Source organism: Sarcophilus harrisii, chromosome 4, assembly GCF_902635505.1.
Source record: "Sarcophilus harrisii chromosome 4, mSarHar1.11, whole genome shotgun sequence".
NCBI lineage: Eukaryota > Metazoa > Chordata > Mammalia > Dasyuromorphia > Dasyuridae > Sarcophilus > Sarcophilus harrisii.
The window spans coordinates 257,253,375-257,269,842 of NC_045429.1; the positions used below are offsets into that span (position 1 = coordinate 257,253,375).

General features: G+C 34.8%; 1 protein-coding gene across 6 annotated transcripts in view; it reads left to right on the forward strand.

Annotated features, from left to right (window-relative positions):
• Positions 1-16,468, forward strand: part of CILK1 (ciliogenesis associated kinase 1) — an 84,497-nt gene that overhangs the window by 35,420 nt on the left and 32,609 nt on the right. For all 6 annotated transcript variants that reach the window (XM_012549127.3, XM_023503036.2, XM_031964721.1 and 3 more), the window contains 2 exons: positions 4,084-4,205; positions 6,235-6,314. In XM_012549127.3, the coding sequence (XP_012404581.1) occupies positions 4,084-4,205; positions 6,235-6,314 (202 nt within the window). The remainder of the gene's footprint in view (positions 1-4,083; positions 4,206-6,234; positions 6,315-16,468) is intronic.

The window sequence follows — 16,468 nt, forward strand, 5'->3', positions numbered from 1 at the left end:
CAAAGTAGTTTGGGAAAGAGAGACTAGTAATTATGGGAATCAGGAAAGGCTTCATGAGAGAAGTTATGCATAGTGCCCACCTTTCTTCTTCATTCTTTATGCATTACTTCCTTCCACCCACACTTTTCAATCTTACCAAACTTTTCTCTGTTCCTTAGCCAGACATTCCATCTTCCATTTGAATATAATAAATTCCTTGATAGATAAATATTTTATACTTATTCCTGGTGCTTGGCACAAAGCAGGTGCTTAATAAAAAAATTTTTTTTTTGGTTTTTGTTTGTTTTTTTACTCTTTGGTCCAGCACCAAGTGCCATTTTTTACTAGATAAAAACTTGTTATTAATGATAGCTAACATCTGAATAGTCCAGAGTTTATCAAGCTTGACAGGATTCTTTAAAAACAATGAACCTTTTTCAGAAGAAGCCCCATTTGAAAATAAATGATCCATGCCCTTGATGTAATTTTTCTACTCTGTGTTCTATGCCCAGTACAGCCCAGTCTCCCAAGGGGAGGAAGAACTTCCATCCTGGAAATAGTATTCAGGAGAGTTGTATGAGTGCACACATATGTGCAAGTGCACACACAGACACATATAAACACACATGCAAACTTGTGTGTGTATATGCATGTGGATGAAATTGGATATAGCTTGCTCCCAAGCATTAATTCTTCTCAAAAGTTTAAATTTGTAGGAACCATTCTCTTCAGCTTAACTAAGCAATCTTAGCTTAGGAAGTCCTCCTCCAGGGAAACTCTTTGCTTGGAAAAAACTTTGTCCATGACTTCATTTGTCTCTGAATTAATTTTTCTCTGGACTGTCTCAGTATTCTGAAATGGTAGGTTTATTGCTTATGATCTGTTTTAAGCCAACAGGCAGAAAAAAATGATTAGAAACAGTGAAGGGATTCAGTAGTCATTTGCAAATTGGCATTGTTTGTGCCTGTTACCCATGGAGCACAAGGAAACCAATCCAGGAAGGAGGTAGAATCAGCCAGCCAGTTCATGGCATTCCACACAGGAGGAGCAGGTTGAGCCAAGCATATGAGGCTGAACTGCCAGGAAAGTGCCTTGGCAAGAGTTTGTCTTTTAGGGATCAGGCCTCAAAGGAGAGTGGTTTTGCTTTTTAAAATTTTGTTCTTGTAAAAAAAATAAAAAAATTTTGTTCTTATTCACTAACCACCTTTTGCCTCATTTTCCAACTAATAATAATACAAGTACCATCTCCACCCAAGTGCTGAACCCTGGATGTCTCCCTTATTACCAAGTTTCTTTCTGTGTTCATATCTCTTTTATTTCAGTGTTTTCTTTAGGTAAAAGTTCTGAATTTCTCCTTTTTCTTAGAATGACAGAGCCAGTATGGCATAGTGGAACAGGGACCAACAACTAAGAATCAAAGAGACCTGAGTTCTAGTGTGGCTCTATTACTACCTAAAAACTTGGAAGTCATTTTATCACCTGGACTTTAATTTCCTAATCTGGAAAGTGAGGGGTTTGGATAACCAGATATTCCCTCTGGTCCCTTTATGATAACTATGGGGGGGGGGGGGAAATCCAGTGCACTTCATAACATTATTATTAATACATTTGATCCTTTTCTATTAGGGAAAAAAAACAACAACTGCAAAAAAACCAAACTTTTTTTATTTAAAGGATTTACTCAGCTGGCCAAGATTAATTTGTTTTTGGTTTTCTTCAAAGAGGACCAAATCCAGAAAAGAAATAGAAAATTAATTTATCTGACAGGTTTTAGTGACAAAAATGTGTCTGAGTTGTTGCTGTCTTACCAGGCTCCTGCTGATAAAAAAAAATTAGTTTTAGTTTTCATCATTAAACCAAACAGGTGGTGTAGACTGAATGGCTAAGCAAGCAGAAGACTGTACATTGTATTCTAGGCTATTCTACTATTTCTGATCACTTGATCCCCTCAAGAACCCATCTGAACCAGTCTGCCAACATGAGTGCCTTCCCTTTATCCTCTTGACCCCCTTCTCAGTACCAATCTTAACTGCTTGACTGTTTTTGAGTTAGATAACAGTAATTAATTGTTCAACAAAAGATCACGAGGCCCTAATGGCTATGTCCTGCTATTACCTCCAAGGTCTACTTCCTCCCAAGATCCCTATTATAAGAGTCATCCAGGTGGTAAATTGCATCAAGTGCTAAACTTTGGAAAGAAAAGAATTCAAATCTTGCCTTAGATCCTGGCTGTGTGACCTAGGCAAATAATATAATCTCTTTTGACCTCAGTTTTCTCATTTGTCATAACACCTACCTCATAGGATTGTGAGATTCAATGAGATAACCCGTGTAAAAGCTCTTTGCAAATCTTAAAGCACTGGATCAATGCTAGCTTTTATTAGCACTGTCATTATTATTGGACCTATGGATATAACCTAAGAAGCCTGGAACTTACCAGCTGTCTTGGTTATTAACTTTAGGGATTTCTGGACCTTTCTATCCATCCTGAAGCCAGCCTTTTTTTTACATGTGGTCTCTTTCAATTAGAACTTGAGCTTCTTGAGAATAGGGATTGCCTCACTTTTTATGTTTGTATCCCCAATACTTATCACAGCACTTGGCACATAGTATTTTAAAAATAATTTTCATAATTCATTCTCTTGTTAACTCATTATTGTCTATTTCTTCTGCTTTTGGTGCTTTTTCAGGCAAATGGTTTCTCTCATGTCATTCTAAAGTCATGTAAGCTCTCTGTCTCTATCGCCCTGTCTTTCTGTCTCATCTCTTTTTTCTTCCTTTCTTCCTTTTTTTTTCTCTACTTCTCTCCTTTCTTCTTCCCCTACAGTTCTAAGTGTTTCCTGCATGCTTCATAGAACTTGAGAAGGGGCAGCATAGTACATGGAGTAAAATACACAGAAGAAGATGGAGGAAGACTTAAGAATCTGGCCATCTGCCTTGACCTCATTCAGCCATTTCTACTTCAAAGTATATGCAAACACTTAGCTAATGATCTCAGCAGGAAGCAGCTGCCATATCTGCAGCTGGGGGGAAAAAAGGCAGCTTTCTTTATTGGCTCTTCTCTAGTTATTTCCAGATTCCTACATCTGGAAGCAGTCACATAAGCTCATAATGCGATGCTTGGTGTATTGTCTGGCATATAATAATGGGTATTCTGTAGTGGTTAAGGACCAAGTAAGTATTTTACAGTATAAATTGTCAAAATCTTTATTCCAAAGAAGGTTATTAATGATTTCCAAGAAACATTTCCTTCAAAAAATGCCCATTTATAATAATAACCAAACTCTATAAATAGTATTTTTGTGTCTAAAGAATTGCAGCAAGAATTCTTAACCTTTGCTCCAGAGTCTTGATTTTAGAAATATTTTGATAACTATATTTTAATATAATTGAATTATTTCATAATCCTATGCATTTTATAAATTTCAAAATATTATTCTGAGAAAGGGGTTCATAGGCTTTACCAGACTGCCAAAGGGGTCTGTGTCACACACAAAAATAAGATTAAAAAAAACCCTCAAAATATTCCTAAGTTAGGGTACCAAGATATATTGGACTTAAGTCAGAAAGGGCTGGATTCAACACATGATTTTAACAGTTGTTTATGTGACCACAATCAAGTCACTTCTCTTAACTTTAGATTTTTTCCCCTAATTATTATTTTGAAATTGACTCTCTCTGTTTTGTCTAGACTTCAAGTTCAATGATCAGTCAGGGACTCAGTCCTAATATTGATCATCTATAGAAGCTTTAAATTGCTCTGTTTCTGTGAGTTTGTCCCTTCTTACGCAGTCTGGCTTCCCCATGTACACTAATCATGGGAACCAGATTTAGTGTCAGCACCCAAACAGCCTTCACTATGCTGCAGCGCAGAACTCCTGAGCTCAAGTGATCCACCAGCCTCAGCCTCCCTTACCTCCATCCTCACTAATTTCCTTATTTGTAAAATAGTGATAATATTTGTTTTACCCATCTCAAAGATTCAAATGAGATATGTGTGATATGTAATCTTTAAAGCTTCTTATAAATGTTAGATGTTAATAAGTAGAAGATAAAAGATTTTATTTTTCTAACCAAATCCTTCTTCTTTCTTTTTTTTTCTAGTCTTTAAAGAAGCTGAACCATGCCAATGTAGTAAAACTGAAAGAAGTTATCAGGGAAAATGATAATCTTTATTTTATTTTTGAATACATGAAAGAAAATCTTTATCAGCTAATGAAAGAAAGGTACAGTTTGGGGAATTTGTTATAGAAAGGTCGCTTTAAAAATAACGGTTTGATCATGTATACTTATTGTGTATCTAATCTATATTTTAATATATTTAACATCTACTGGTCATCCTGCCATCTGGGGGGGGGGTAAGAGGTGAAAAATTGGAACAAGAGGTTTGGCAATTGTTAATGCTGTAAAGTTACCCATGCATATAACCTGTAAATAAAAGGCTATTAAAAAAAAAAAAAAAAGAAAGGTTGCTTTACTTTTGTCTTTTACTTGGTTAGTAATCAATCAATCAGCATTTCTTAAACATTTCCTGTTTGTCGTCAAGGTACTGTGCTAAGTGCTTTATAGAGACTATGCCTCTGACTTCTCTTTCTCCATTTTAATAGCTAAGTTACTTAGTCTGGGGCTTATGAAACTTCCTATTATTTGAAAGACTTAAGATGAGCCCAAGATTATACAGGAAAAAGACTCAAGATGCCATAATAGATGTCCACTTTAAATGGACTGTTCACTGGTGGTTATTCAAAGCATATAATCCAAATGAACATGTCATTATTCCCAAGAGAGTAGGCACAGCTTTATTTTCTTAGAGATTACATACTTCCAAAAGTACCCTCAAATTCTGTTCAATTTATTCATTGTTAACATATCTAGTTTAGCAAAAAGAAATTTACTTACTTTGCTGATCTTAGGTAATTGTAATTCTTAAGGCCATCCAGGAAGTTTTTTTTGTGTCAAGAATTCTTCATCTATCCATAATGGTAAAAATAATCTTTTTCCATTGTCTTATTATAATTTGTTTATGACATAGCCTTTTATGTCTAGATTATATATCCATTTGGAGCTTTTTGCCATATTAAGATGAGAGATGCTTTCAGCTTAATTTCTTCCAGATTGCTTTCCAAAATTTTCTTGACAGACTTTGTTGAGTAATAAACCCTTATCCTAATGATTTGTGTCCTTGGATTTAGTGAACACTGTGCTCCCATGTTTCCATTGCTTATGAATCTTACATACCCAATTTATTCTACTTATCAAATTTTCCATTTAAAATTTTTATTTAATTTATTCTGAACTTTAAAAAATGAAAATAATTCTTTTCTGAACTTTAAACACCCAATATAATTAGTATCTCTGTATATAAAATAGAATGTAAAACTGAGTGTCTTTTATATATAACTTGCTATTCCTTTTAAGTATATAATAAATCCAACATATAACTTTCAGAGTTGCCCTGCTTGCCTATGATTTTTTTCCCCATCCTTCTATTCTCTTCTAAGCATTGCAAAAACATGCTTTAATGACTCTATTTTCTTTTTTTTTTTTTCATTTTTCTTTGGCAACCCTATAGCCTTTCTATTTCTTTTAATTAGTATCAGATTGTTTTGATGACTACTGTTTGATTGTATAGTTTAAGATCTGTAACTTAAAAGTTACCATGGAGATTCTTGATCTTTTGTTCTTCTAGATGGATTTTTATATAAAGTAATTCTTTTGTAAAGTTGTTTATATACTATCATCATCATTTTTATTATCTTGGCATGGCCCACACATAAGTAATTAATTTTTATCCAAATTATTTAATAATACTTTATTTCTTTAAAAGTTTTTTTGTAGTTATATTCATAAGCAAAAGTATTATTTTATAGATTTATTTTATATCCTGCTACTTCACCAAAGTTAATTATTTCAATTAATTTTTAGTTGAATCTGAATTCTATAGATAAACCATCCTTCATCTGCATAAAGTAAAAACATTTGTTTGTATTTTTCCTTTACTTATTTCTTCATTTTCTTATTCTTTTCTTATTGCTATGGCTAATCTTTCTGGGCCTATAGCAAATAATAACAGTGATAATGGATAACTTTGCTTTATCTCCAATAATATTGGAAAGACCTCTAGTGTTTCTTTATTCTATAACTGTTATTTTAACCCCTTCTCAATTATTGTTATCAGAACTCGGGAACAGAGAATATATTTTTACATGTTAACCTAAACTTATAACATGATTTTTCTTTCTCTACCTAATACAGAAGCAAGTTGTTTCCTGAGTCTGCTATTAGGAATATCATGTACCAGATACTACAGGGTCTTGCATTCATCCACAAACATGGTAAGTCATTTGAGGCAATTATTCTTTTAAATTACAGTAAAGTGAATTATGTGACAATATATGTGGAAAGCATTGGTATAGGAAGGCTGAAGCATTGTTGATGGACTTTTGAGTTTGTCACCTTCCTGATTCCTGGATTTCTCAGCTCAATATTTGTCATGCCCCTATTTGCTAATTTATCTTATATCTGTGACCTCTAGCATCATTGTTGTTTTTCTACATCCAAGAGTTATTACCAGTTGAAAGCTACATGGCTTATTATTGGGGAAGCCATAGAATTCATGGTTCTTTAGGCTCATGTGTATTATTTAGAGCACCAAGTCCTCTGATTTTGTACATTAGAAATATAATTCTTTTCATCTTTCATTTTAAAGTCAAAATTGTTATTGTAGTTTTTTATAAAATCTCAAAAATTAAAAAGAACTTTGTGACTAACTCATCCAACACACGATAAAAGAAGAATCCCTTTTATAACAAATTTAACAAATGGTCATCTAGAATTTGCTTGAAGAGCTCAAATGAAAGGGAAATTCTTCTAGAGGTAAATCATTTCCCTTCTGGACTGCTTTGCTTATTGGGAAGTTTTTCAAGCTTGCCTCTTTGAATACTAACAGTGCATCATATCAGCCATCAGGCATTTATTAAATGCCTGTAATGTTCCAGGTGATAATGATACAAAGTCAAAATTGAAGCTGTCTCTGTTCTCAAGATATTTTTTATTCTCTCTAAGAAATCAACACATACACATACAAAAATAGACAAATGCAAGATAATTTCACGGGAGGTGGCAACAGTGGTTCAGGTAATCCAGAAAAACTTCAGGTAGAAAGTGGTACTTGACCTGAACTTTGAAGAAAACTAGAGATTCTAAGCAATGGAGGTGAGGAAGAAATGCAATCCATATCCTATAATTCATATCCTATAATTAATAGGATATATAATGTTAGTCCCTCATTATTCAGCCGATGGTCATCCACCTTGTTCTCTGTATCCTTTGCAGGCTTCAGGCACATGGAAGGTGTCCTGTATGAAATAAACAGGAAGCTCTCCATCTAGGTCTTGATATATGGATGTCTTAGTTAGCCTTGTCTGCAAAAAATGGATAAAACATATTCTGGTGTGTAAATGCTGTGCTTGGAAACAGAACAGCTTAAATTCAAATCCTGCCTCTGAAACTAGATAGCTTTCTAATCTTGGGCAAGTCATTTAGTCTTACTACAGTTTTTGGCAACTCCCATCAATTTATTTGCTAAGAAACAAGATTGTTCACAATCTGCTCTATGGAGGGAGTTCCCCACAATGATAGTTCCCTATTCTGATAAAATCACAGATGGTTCATGTCTTTGTGTATTAGTAAAGATCATAAGAAAAAGCAATCTGCCAGTTTTTTTTTTAATATTGTTATTACATGAGAATTGCCAGGATGTTTTTTTCTCAACTTTATTTTTTCTTTTTTGATTTTGTGTTGTAATTATTTCCTCATTTTAAGAGTAATATTGTCCATCTTCAATGAGTCTTCTCTAGAAATTAAGAAAAATAGTTAAGCAAAACAATTTCAACCTCTGACAATATTCCCTATCTACAGTCCTCCATCTCCCCTATCAAAAAGAAAGTGTGGTATTTCTTCATTTCTTCTCTGGAGAAAAAATTGGTTAATGTAGTTAAACATTGTTTTACTTAATTTTATCATTATTTTCATTTACATCATGAAGCTTTTTTCCCTTGGTCCTGTTAACTTCAATCTGAGTTGATACTGATAATAATAATAAATAATAGCCAGTGTTTATATAGATCCTACTATGTGCCAGGTATTGAACTAAATGATTTATCAATATTAACTCATTTTATCTCCTCAGTAACCCTGATAGGTATGCATTTTAATTATCCCCATTTTACTGTTGAGGAAACTGAGGCAAAAGAGGTTAAGCAACACTGCATAGCCTGTACGTGTCTTGAGGTTGGATTTAAACTTGTCTTCCTCACTCCACACCTGGAGCTCATCACAGAAGCCTATGTCTTCCCATATTTCTCTGAATTCATCTTACCATGGAGTACAATGGAGCATCACAGTGTTGAATTGTATGTTATTCTATATTGGATTATTCCCCTTGCTTTCTAGGGGAAGGGGGTGAGGGGAAAGGAAAGGAGAAAAGTTTGAAACACAAGCTTTTGAAAGGATGAATGTTGAAAGCTATATTTGCATGTATTTTTTGGGGGGAAAGCTATTATTAAAAAACAACAAAAAAAGAATTAAATGTTATTTTAAAAACAAAGAGAAGGAAAGGAAGTCAATTTAAATAATATGGAACTTTTGCAATCATTCTAATTAATGAGTATGTATCGCTTGGATTGAGTACGAGATGGAAACAAGACTTTGCTATTCCTGCATTAATCTTCATTGCTACTTCATTTAAGTGACTGCATGTCTCTACCCCAAATGTTATTTTATAATCTCTTCCTCATCACACCTATAGAGAATCTATTCATTCTGCTTAAAGTGATAGTGCAAATGAAAGGGACAGCCTTTTCTGACTTTTCTAACATTCCTGATCTACTACAAAACCCCTGCTGTGTTTTCTTTGCATTTTCTGGGCCTTCTCTTGCTTTGTGGTACAGCAGGGAGAAGTAGGTATGTAATTGTGGAACCAAATACGTGCTAGGAAACAAAGTTAGTAAAGATGTCTATTGATTGGGGAACAGCTCAACCAATTGTGATATATGAATTTAGTAGAATATTCCTGTGCTGTAAGAAATAATGAAAATGATGGATTCAAGAGAAACCTATGGAGTCTTAAATGACTTGATGCTGAATGGAGAAGGCAGAATCAGGGCAATAACAAAAAAACCACATTGTTTTATTTAATTTTATTGTTATTTTCATTTATATTATTGTATCATTGTGAAGCTTTTCCCCCTTAGTCTTACTAATTTAAATCTGAGTCAGTTGATACAATTAATTTATTGTTTATATAGTTTAGATAGATCCTACTGTGTTTCAGGCACTGTAATAAATGCTTTATCAATATTAATTCAGTTGATCTTCCCAGTAATCCTGGTAGGTAAATTTTAAAAATAACAGCAACAATGAAACTGAATGCTAAAAATTGTAATGACCAAATGTGGCCCTAAAGAAAAGATATGGGAAGATACCCTTCTTTACTTTTATTTGCAGAGATTATGGACCATGAGTGTGGAACAGTGTTCATGAAATTAGGCTTTTTTGATATGTTAATTATATTTTCTGGGATTTTTTTCTTCCTATTTTTTTTCCCTTTATTATAAAGAATGCTCTCTGGGAGGGAATGAGAAGAAGGATATAGTAGGAAATATAGATGATGTAAAAATAAAAGATATCAGTAGCCATTTTCAAAAAAAGACGTCTCTCTCTCTCTACAGACACACACACACACACACACACACACACACACACACACACATATAAGCAGATGGACCTAATATGGTTACTACGGAAACTATTGGATGCAAATTGTATTTATCATGACACTCAGATAAAATATTTAACATGAAACAGGCAGAAACCAAGGCTTCTACTCACAGATTTCTAGCAACTCTTAGGGCTATAATCTAATCATCTCATTTAATAAATGAGGAAATTGAGGCCCCAGCAGATAAAATGATTCGCCTATAGGTAACAAGTAGCAGACTCCAAGTACACTGCCATTTGTACTGTTCCACTCTGTTGTAAATAGAAGAAAACAAAAACTGGCGGGCACAGGAAAATGAATTGTTATGGAGAAAAATACTCATGAGGGCTAAACTACATTCAGTTTTTGTTTTGGGGGTTTTTTTTGGCTGTTCCCCAATCCATGCACAACAATTTTGTTTCCCAAAATATTTTTCCCTTTCTTCTTGCTGCTGTTCTAAAGCATAAGTGGCAAATACTAATGGACTCAGGTAAGAATGAGATACCCCTAATTGGAGTACTCTTTGGGTTTAAGATTTAAGCACTTATAGTGTTCTAGAATCAACAGAAACTTGCTTGAACCAAGGCAGACATGATCTTGGAGGAACTTTGTGCAATACATGTAGGGATTAGGTACAATCCCTAGGGACACTAAGTTATGGGAGGTCTGAACTCTCACTAAGGACTTGGATTTGAGGAGAGTACCTATGAATTCTAATGAAGGTACTAATAAAATAGTGATAACAGCTGTCATTTATATAGCACTTTAAACTTCACATTTGTAGGCACTGCAAATTAGAGTATCTGATCCTTATAGGGAAGAACCATTTATGATATTTTTCATTCATTTTTAGTAGTGTTTAACTCTTTATGATTCATTAGGGGTTTTCTCATCAAAAGATACTGGACTGGTTTGTCACTTCCTTCTCCAGTTCATTTCATAGATGAGGAAACTAAGGCAAATAGGGTTAAATGACTTACCTGGAGTTACATAGTTTGATAGTGACTAAGGCAGATTTGAACCCCATTAACACTGTATTTGGATGATTGATTTGCAACCAGTTCATGCTTTTAGACTATTTGCTTGGACTTGGCATTTTGAAAAGGAGAAAAGAGACAAGGGGACCCAAAGAACTAGATCTGAGAAATTAAACAGATAAGAGCCAGTTGGACTCGCCTGCAAAGTCTATCAGCAATCATATGTTTTGAAGCACAAATGGCAGATGAAAAGTTACATTTGATTCCTGGACTTGGGAGGATCTAGGGGCCAAGGAACAGTCAGAGATGGAGCCTATATATGGAGGAACAAACCCACTTCTTGCTCTTCACTTATACTTTCAGTTCCATGGATACTGCAGGTCTGGGCAAAGTGCCTCAACCCTCTAGAGACCCTGTGTTTTCCCACTTGTAAGGGAATTTTTTTGTTTATTTGTTTTGCTTTTTTTTTTTTAATAGTATTTTTTCCCAGTTGCATGTAAAGATAGTTTTTAACATTATTTTTTTGGTAAGTTTATGAATTACATATTTTCCTTTTTCCCTTCCTCTCCTTCCCCCTCCCCAAGATTACAATCTGATATAGATTATACATGTGTAATCATGTGAAACATATTTCCACATTAGTCATGTTGTGAAAGAAAAAATAGAACAAAAGGGAAAAATAACTGTGAAAAACAAAAACAAAAGTGAAAATTGTGTGCTTTGATCTGCATTCAGATTTTCATTTTTCATCATGAGTCTTTTGGAATTGCCTTGGATAATTGTATTATCGTGAAAAGTTAAGTCACTCGTAATTGATCATCACACAATGTTGATATTATTATGTACAATGTTCAAGGAGGTGCTATATATTTAGAAAACTCTCCCTGGGAGGTAGAGGCCTATTAGAGAAGGAAGGAAAATTGTCTTGACTGTTTTAGAGCATAGGTGTAAATATTTTATATTTTTAACTTTTAGTTAGCTAAATAAATCTTCTCTTGTATTGTAAATGTTACTAATTTGACAGCTTTCATGAAATATCAGGATCTTTTTGTAGCAAAGATCTTTATATTCCAAGGAAAAAATGGCAGGAGCAAAGAAAGCCAAATACTATTTTTCCCGAGGGAAATCAACTGTAGTGGTATGTTCCAAGGAGATACAAGTGCCTAAGATGGAACCTAGTTCTGATTTGTGTAAACATGAGTTTTTTCTGGCCACAGGTTACTTGCAAAAAACTGTTCCTGATCTAGCATCTCTATGAAAGATGGGGAATGGGTACATTTGGAGCTTTTTGATTTGTTTTAAGATTTTAGAATAACAAACCAGTTCCAATTGTTCAGGAATGAAGAGAGCCATCTACATGCAGAGAGAAGACTATGGGAAGTGAGTGTGGACCACAACATAGCATTTTCACTGTTTCTGTTACTGTTTGCTTGCATTTTTATTTTCTTTCTCAGGGCTTTTTTTCTTTCTAGATCTGGTTTTTCTTGTGCAGCAAAATAACTGTATAAATATGTATCCATATATTGGATTTAACATATATTTTAATATATTTAACCTGTATTGAACTACCTGCCATCGGGGAGGAAGAAGGAGGGCAAAATTTGGAACAGGTTTTGCAAGGGTCATTATTGAAAAAATTACCTTTGCATATGTTTTGTAAATAAAAAGCAATAAAAAAGACTAAAAAAAAGAGTTTAGAATAAGAAGATTAGGAATGGGAAGACATGAACAAGGTATAGAAGCTCTTTAAGAGGAATTTAAGAGGAAAGCCAGCTGATAGAGAGGAAAGGGCATTGGATTTGGATTCAGAAAGCATGGGCAAAAATTCTCAGCTCTACCACTGAATTCCCGTGTGACCTCATCATATAATCTTTCTAGACCGCAGTTTTCTCATTTTTAAAATGAAAGATTTGGATTAAATGTCTTCCGACATCCTATCCAGCTCCAAATCTTCAGACCAGAAACATCAACCAGTAAAAATGTCTTCATGGAGTTATTCAAAGTAATAGATGCTTAGTGGGAATGTCTACATTATTTGAATTTATTATTCATTTATAAATTTTACTAATAACTTTGTTTTTTGCAAAAGTCATTTCTAAATATTTCCCCCCCACTGATCATTGAAACTTTCTTTATAACAAAGCAAAACCTACTGACAAAAATGACATTAACATCAAATAACAGTATACAAAAAATTTCACATCTGTAGAAAGGCAATGACATAATAATAATAAAAATGACAATGATAATGATAATGATAGCTAGTATGTATATTTATATAGAACTTACTACATACCAGGTATTGTCTAGGTGATTTCCAAATATTATCACATTTGATCTTCACAACAATCCTGTGAAATAAGTACTGTTATTATTATTCCCGTTTTACAGATGAGGAAACTGAGGCAAAGCATGCTTTAAGTTTGCCCAGGGTCACATAGCCAGTAAGTATCTGAAGAGGCTAAGGTATACAAAAGTGAAATGATTTGCCCGGCTAGCAAGTGTCAGAAGTGGGATTTGAACTTTGTTCCTGTGACTCCATAGCTAGTCTTCTATTTACTCTACCATATCATCAAAGGTCATAGCAGTTAGTAAGTAAGAGAACTTAGATTTGAACTCAGGTCTGACTCTAAATTCAAATCTCTTTTCACCACTTCCTCAGATATATACAACTTGATAATAATTCTTATCCTTTATTGTCATGTTAAAACTTGGTGGAAAAATCAAGAGCAGAACGGCTTACAGAGTGATGCTCTCCTGGGTCCCATGCTTTCTCGTTACCTCTTCCTCAGTGTGAGAAAGTACACCCTGCCCCGGGTGAATAAGACTCCTTTGAGAGAGCAGAACTGTTCTACAGTCAGTTGCCATAGCTGTAAGTTCATGTCACTAATGTGTTTTTTTCCCCACTGGAGTGAAAACACAGCCTTACTTTAAGGCCACGGAAAAATGTCAGAGCATGTGTTTGTTGCTAGCATTAAATATGTAAATTGTCCCACATGACCACAACCTGCTGACTCATATTGAACCCTGAAGGTACTCATGAATTTTAGGGGACACTGGTTTTTATACTCTATTGGGAGTAAGCTCCCATGCAGCCCTAACTTGTTGGATGACCTTGAGGAAGACATGTTGAGAAGCAGTGGAATCACATGATTTGGATTTAGATCCTGGCTCTGCCACTGAACTTTTTGGACTTCAGCTTCTTCCATTTATAAAATGAGTGGATTGAATTATTATTTATCAATTGTTTTTCCAACTCTCTGGCTCTCCATGACCCCATTTGGGCTTTCCTTGGCAAAGACACTGGAATGGTTTGTCATTTTCTTCCCCAGTTCATTTTTCAAATGAGGAACTGAGGCAGAGTTAAGTGACTTGCTCAGTCACACAGCTTGTAAGGAAAATGAATCTTCCTGATTAAGTAACTTTTAAGACTTCCAATCTCTCTTCTTTCCCTAAATTTTCTCTGTGCTTTAGTTCCTTTCCATTTATGTTGGGAATAATATCTGCACCCTTCTTTCTTCTCAATGATGTTGTGGGTGTGAATTGAATAATATAATTATGGAAATGCATCTTCCTGATAAGAGGCAAAGCATATGGAAAAGAGCTGTTGTTATTTCTATTTACAGAAAATACTGTAAATACAGAAAATTTACTGTAAATAGAAATAACAACATCTCTTTTCCATAAGGTTTGCAATGGATACCTTTTGCTACCAGCACCTTCCATCTGATGTGGCATTGTGAAGGAGGGGTGGGAGCACCTGCTCTTTCAGTTGGCATTTTGCTTGCCTGGTCATAAATAGAATAAATACATGTATTAACTTCCTGCCAGGATAATAGGGCATATTCTTCTATTTTTTCAGCATCCTGAAATATAAAACTATTGTCAGTCAACATTTCTTAAATAATGGGAGCTTTTCAGAGCAGGAACAATTTTCACTTTGTTATTCAGTAGTAGCTGATAGCAAGTGATGAGGGTGACTTTTCCTGAATTTGATGCTCCTAAGATGCAAGCATATGTATAATAATGAGAGATAGCATTGTGTAAGGGTATATGGGGTATTCCAGAAGGACTAGCGCCTTTGGTGTGAGCCCTTTTCACGGCTTCCCATCTGCTTTTGCTATCTACCTAGCACTCAACTCTCATTTGTGTCTTCAAGAAGCTGTAGTGTGAAATGACAACAAGACTCTATAGACAAATCACTTAACTTCCTGGTTATTATTTTTTTTCAGTTGTTCGATTCTTCATGACCCCATTTGGAGTTTTCTTGGCAAAGATACTGGAGTAGTTTGCCATTTCCTTCTCCAACTCATTTTAAAAATGAGGAAACTGAGGAAAACAGGGTGAAGTGACTTGCTCAATATCTCATATATAATAACTGTCTGAGGACAAATTTGAACTCAGGAAGATGAATTTTCCTGACTCTCTTTATCCATTGTGCCCTTAACTTCCTAGAACCCTAAACAATTTTATTCATTGTGATATTTACCTGCCTTATTTTATGGATTTATAATTGAAGAGGAGTTAAATAATTTGCTCAAAAATCATAAAATATAGTGGCAGTCATAGTGATTATAAATGGGATCACGTTGCCATATCCTTTCTCATAGCAACTCTTGCACGAGGGCTTGCCCAATCCTTTTTGGGGCAGTTCATCCACTTTTGGTGTTTACCTGTTACTCATCTCCTACTTGTGTCTCCAAGAATCAATAGCATACATAGTGGCCACACCTTGGTAAAACCATTTCAGCAGATGGCCTAAACCAGGTTGGGGGTAACTGAGAGACCTCAGACCATGCAGTGACTGCTCAAACCATACTTGTGAAGACTTCCTCCGGTGGAATGGGCAGATGAGAACAATTTGTTCTAATGGTCATAAAGGCAGCTGAAGTTCAAACTTACAGCATGGTCAGACATTGAAGATGTCAAGGCCATCTACTATATCCTTGGTCATTGCCAGTAGACTTGACTTTTGTCTTGCCACTGGACTTGGATTACTTAGGAAGAAAGAATGAGGCTGAAAACTTTGTACAACTCTTTCTTATTTAAGTTCAATCAATCAAAACTTGCCTCAGACGTTTACTATCTAGTCAAATTATTTAATATTTCCATGCTTTGCTTTTCTTGTCTTTCTGATGAATTTAATGGTCCACCTCTAATCCTTTAGAGCTCCAGATCTGTGATCTGGATCCACAATGCAAGTCATCATTAATAAAGGAAACCAAAGAGTTCATTGTCCCATCTATGTTGGGATGGCCATTAAGGCCATTAATGGCCACTTAAGGCCATTAACACATGAACAATTTGGCAATTCTATCTTACAGGGAATGAGACTGAGGGAGAGATCTTGGATCCAGTTGCTCCTCTTGAAAATTTATAAGCATGGGGGAGTGGTGGACAAAAACACTCACAAACTGTTGTATAATAGAAAGAATATTGGACAGAAGCCCAGATTTCTAGTGTTTGTCTCTTTCTACTTGCTGTGTGATTTCAGGTTAATCACTTGGTGTCTCTGAAATCTTGACTTCTTCATTTATAAAGTAGATATATATAATCCTCAGCTCAACCTGCACCATTAGTTTATTGGAAAAAGCAAGGTAGTGTATACAAAAAAACATTCAAATGTAAAGTATTTATCTTTAGTAGTAGCAGTAAGTCATCATCATTCATGTCACGTGGATTGTTGCTATTAGAGGGAGTTGTTTACTTTAAAGAAAATTATTTTCTTTAAAGGGAGATGGGGTCCACAGAA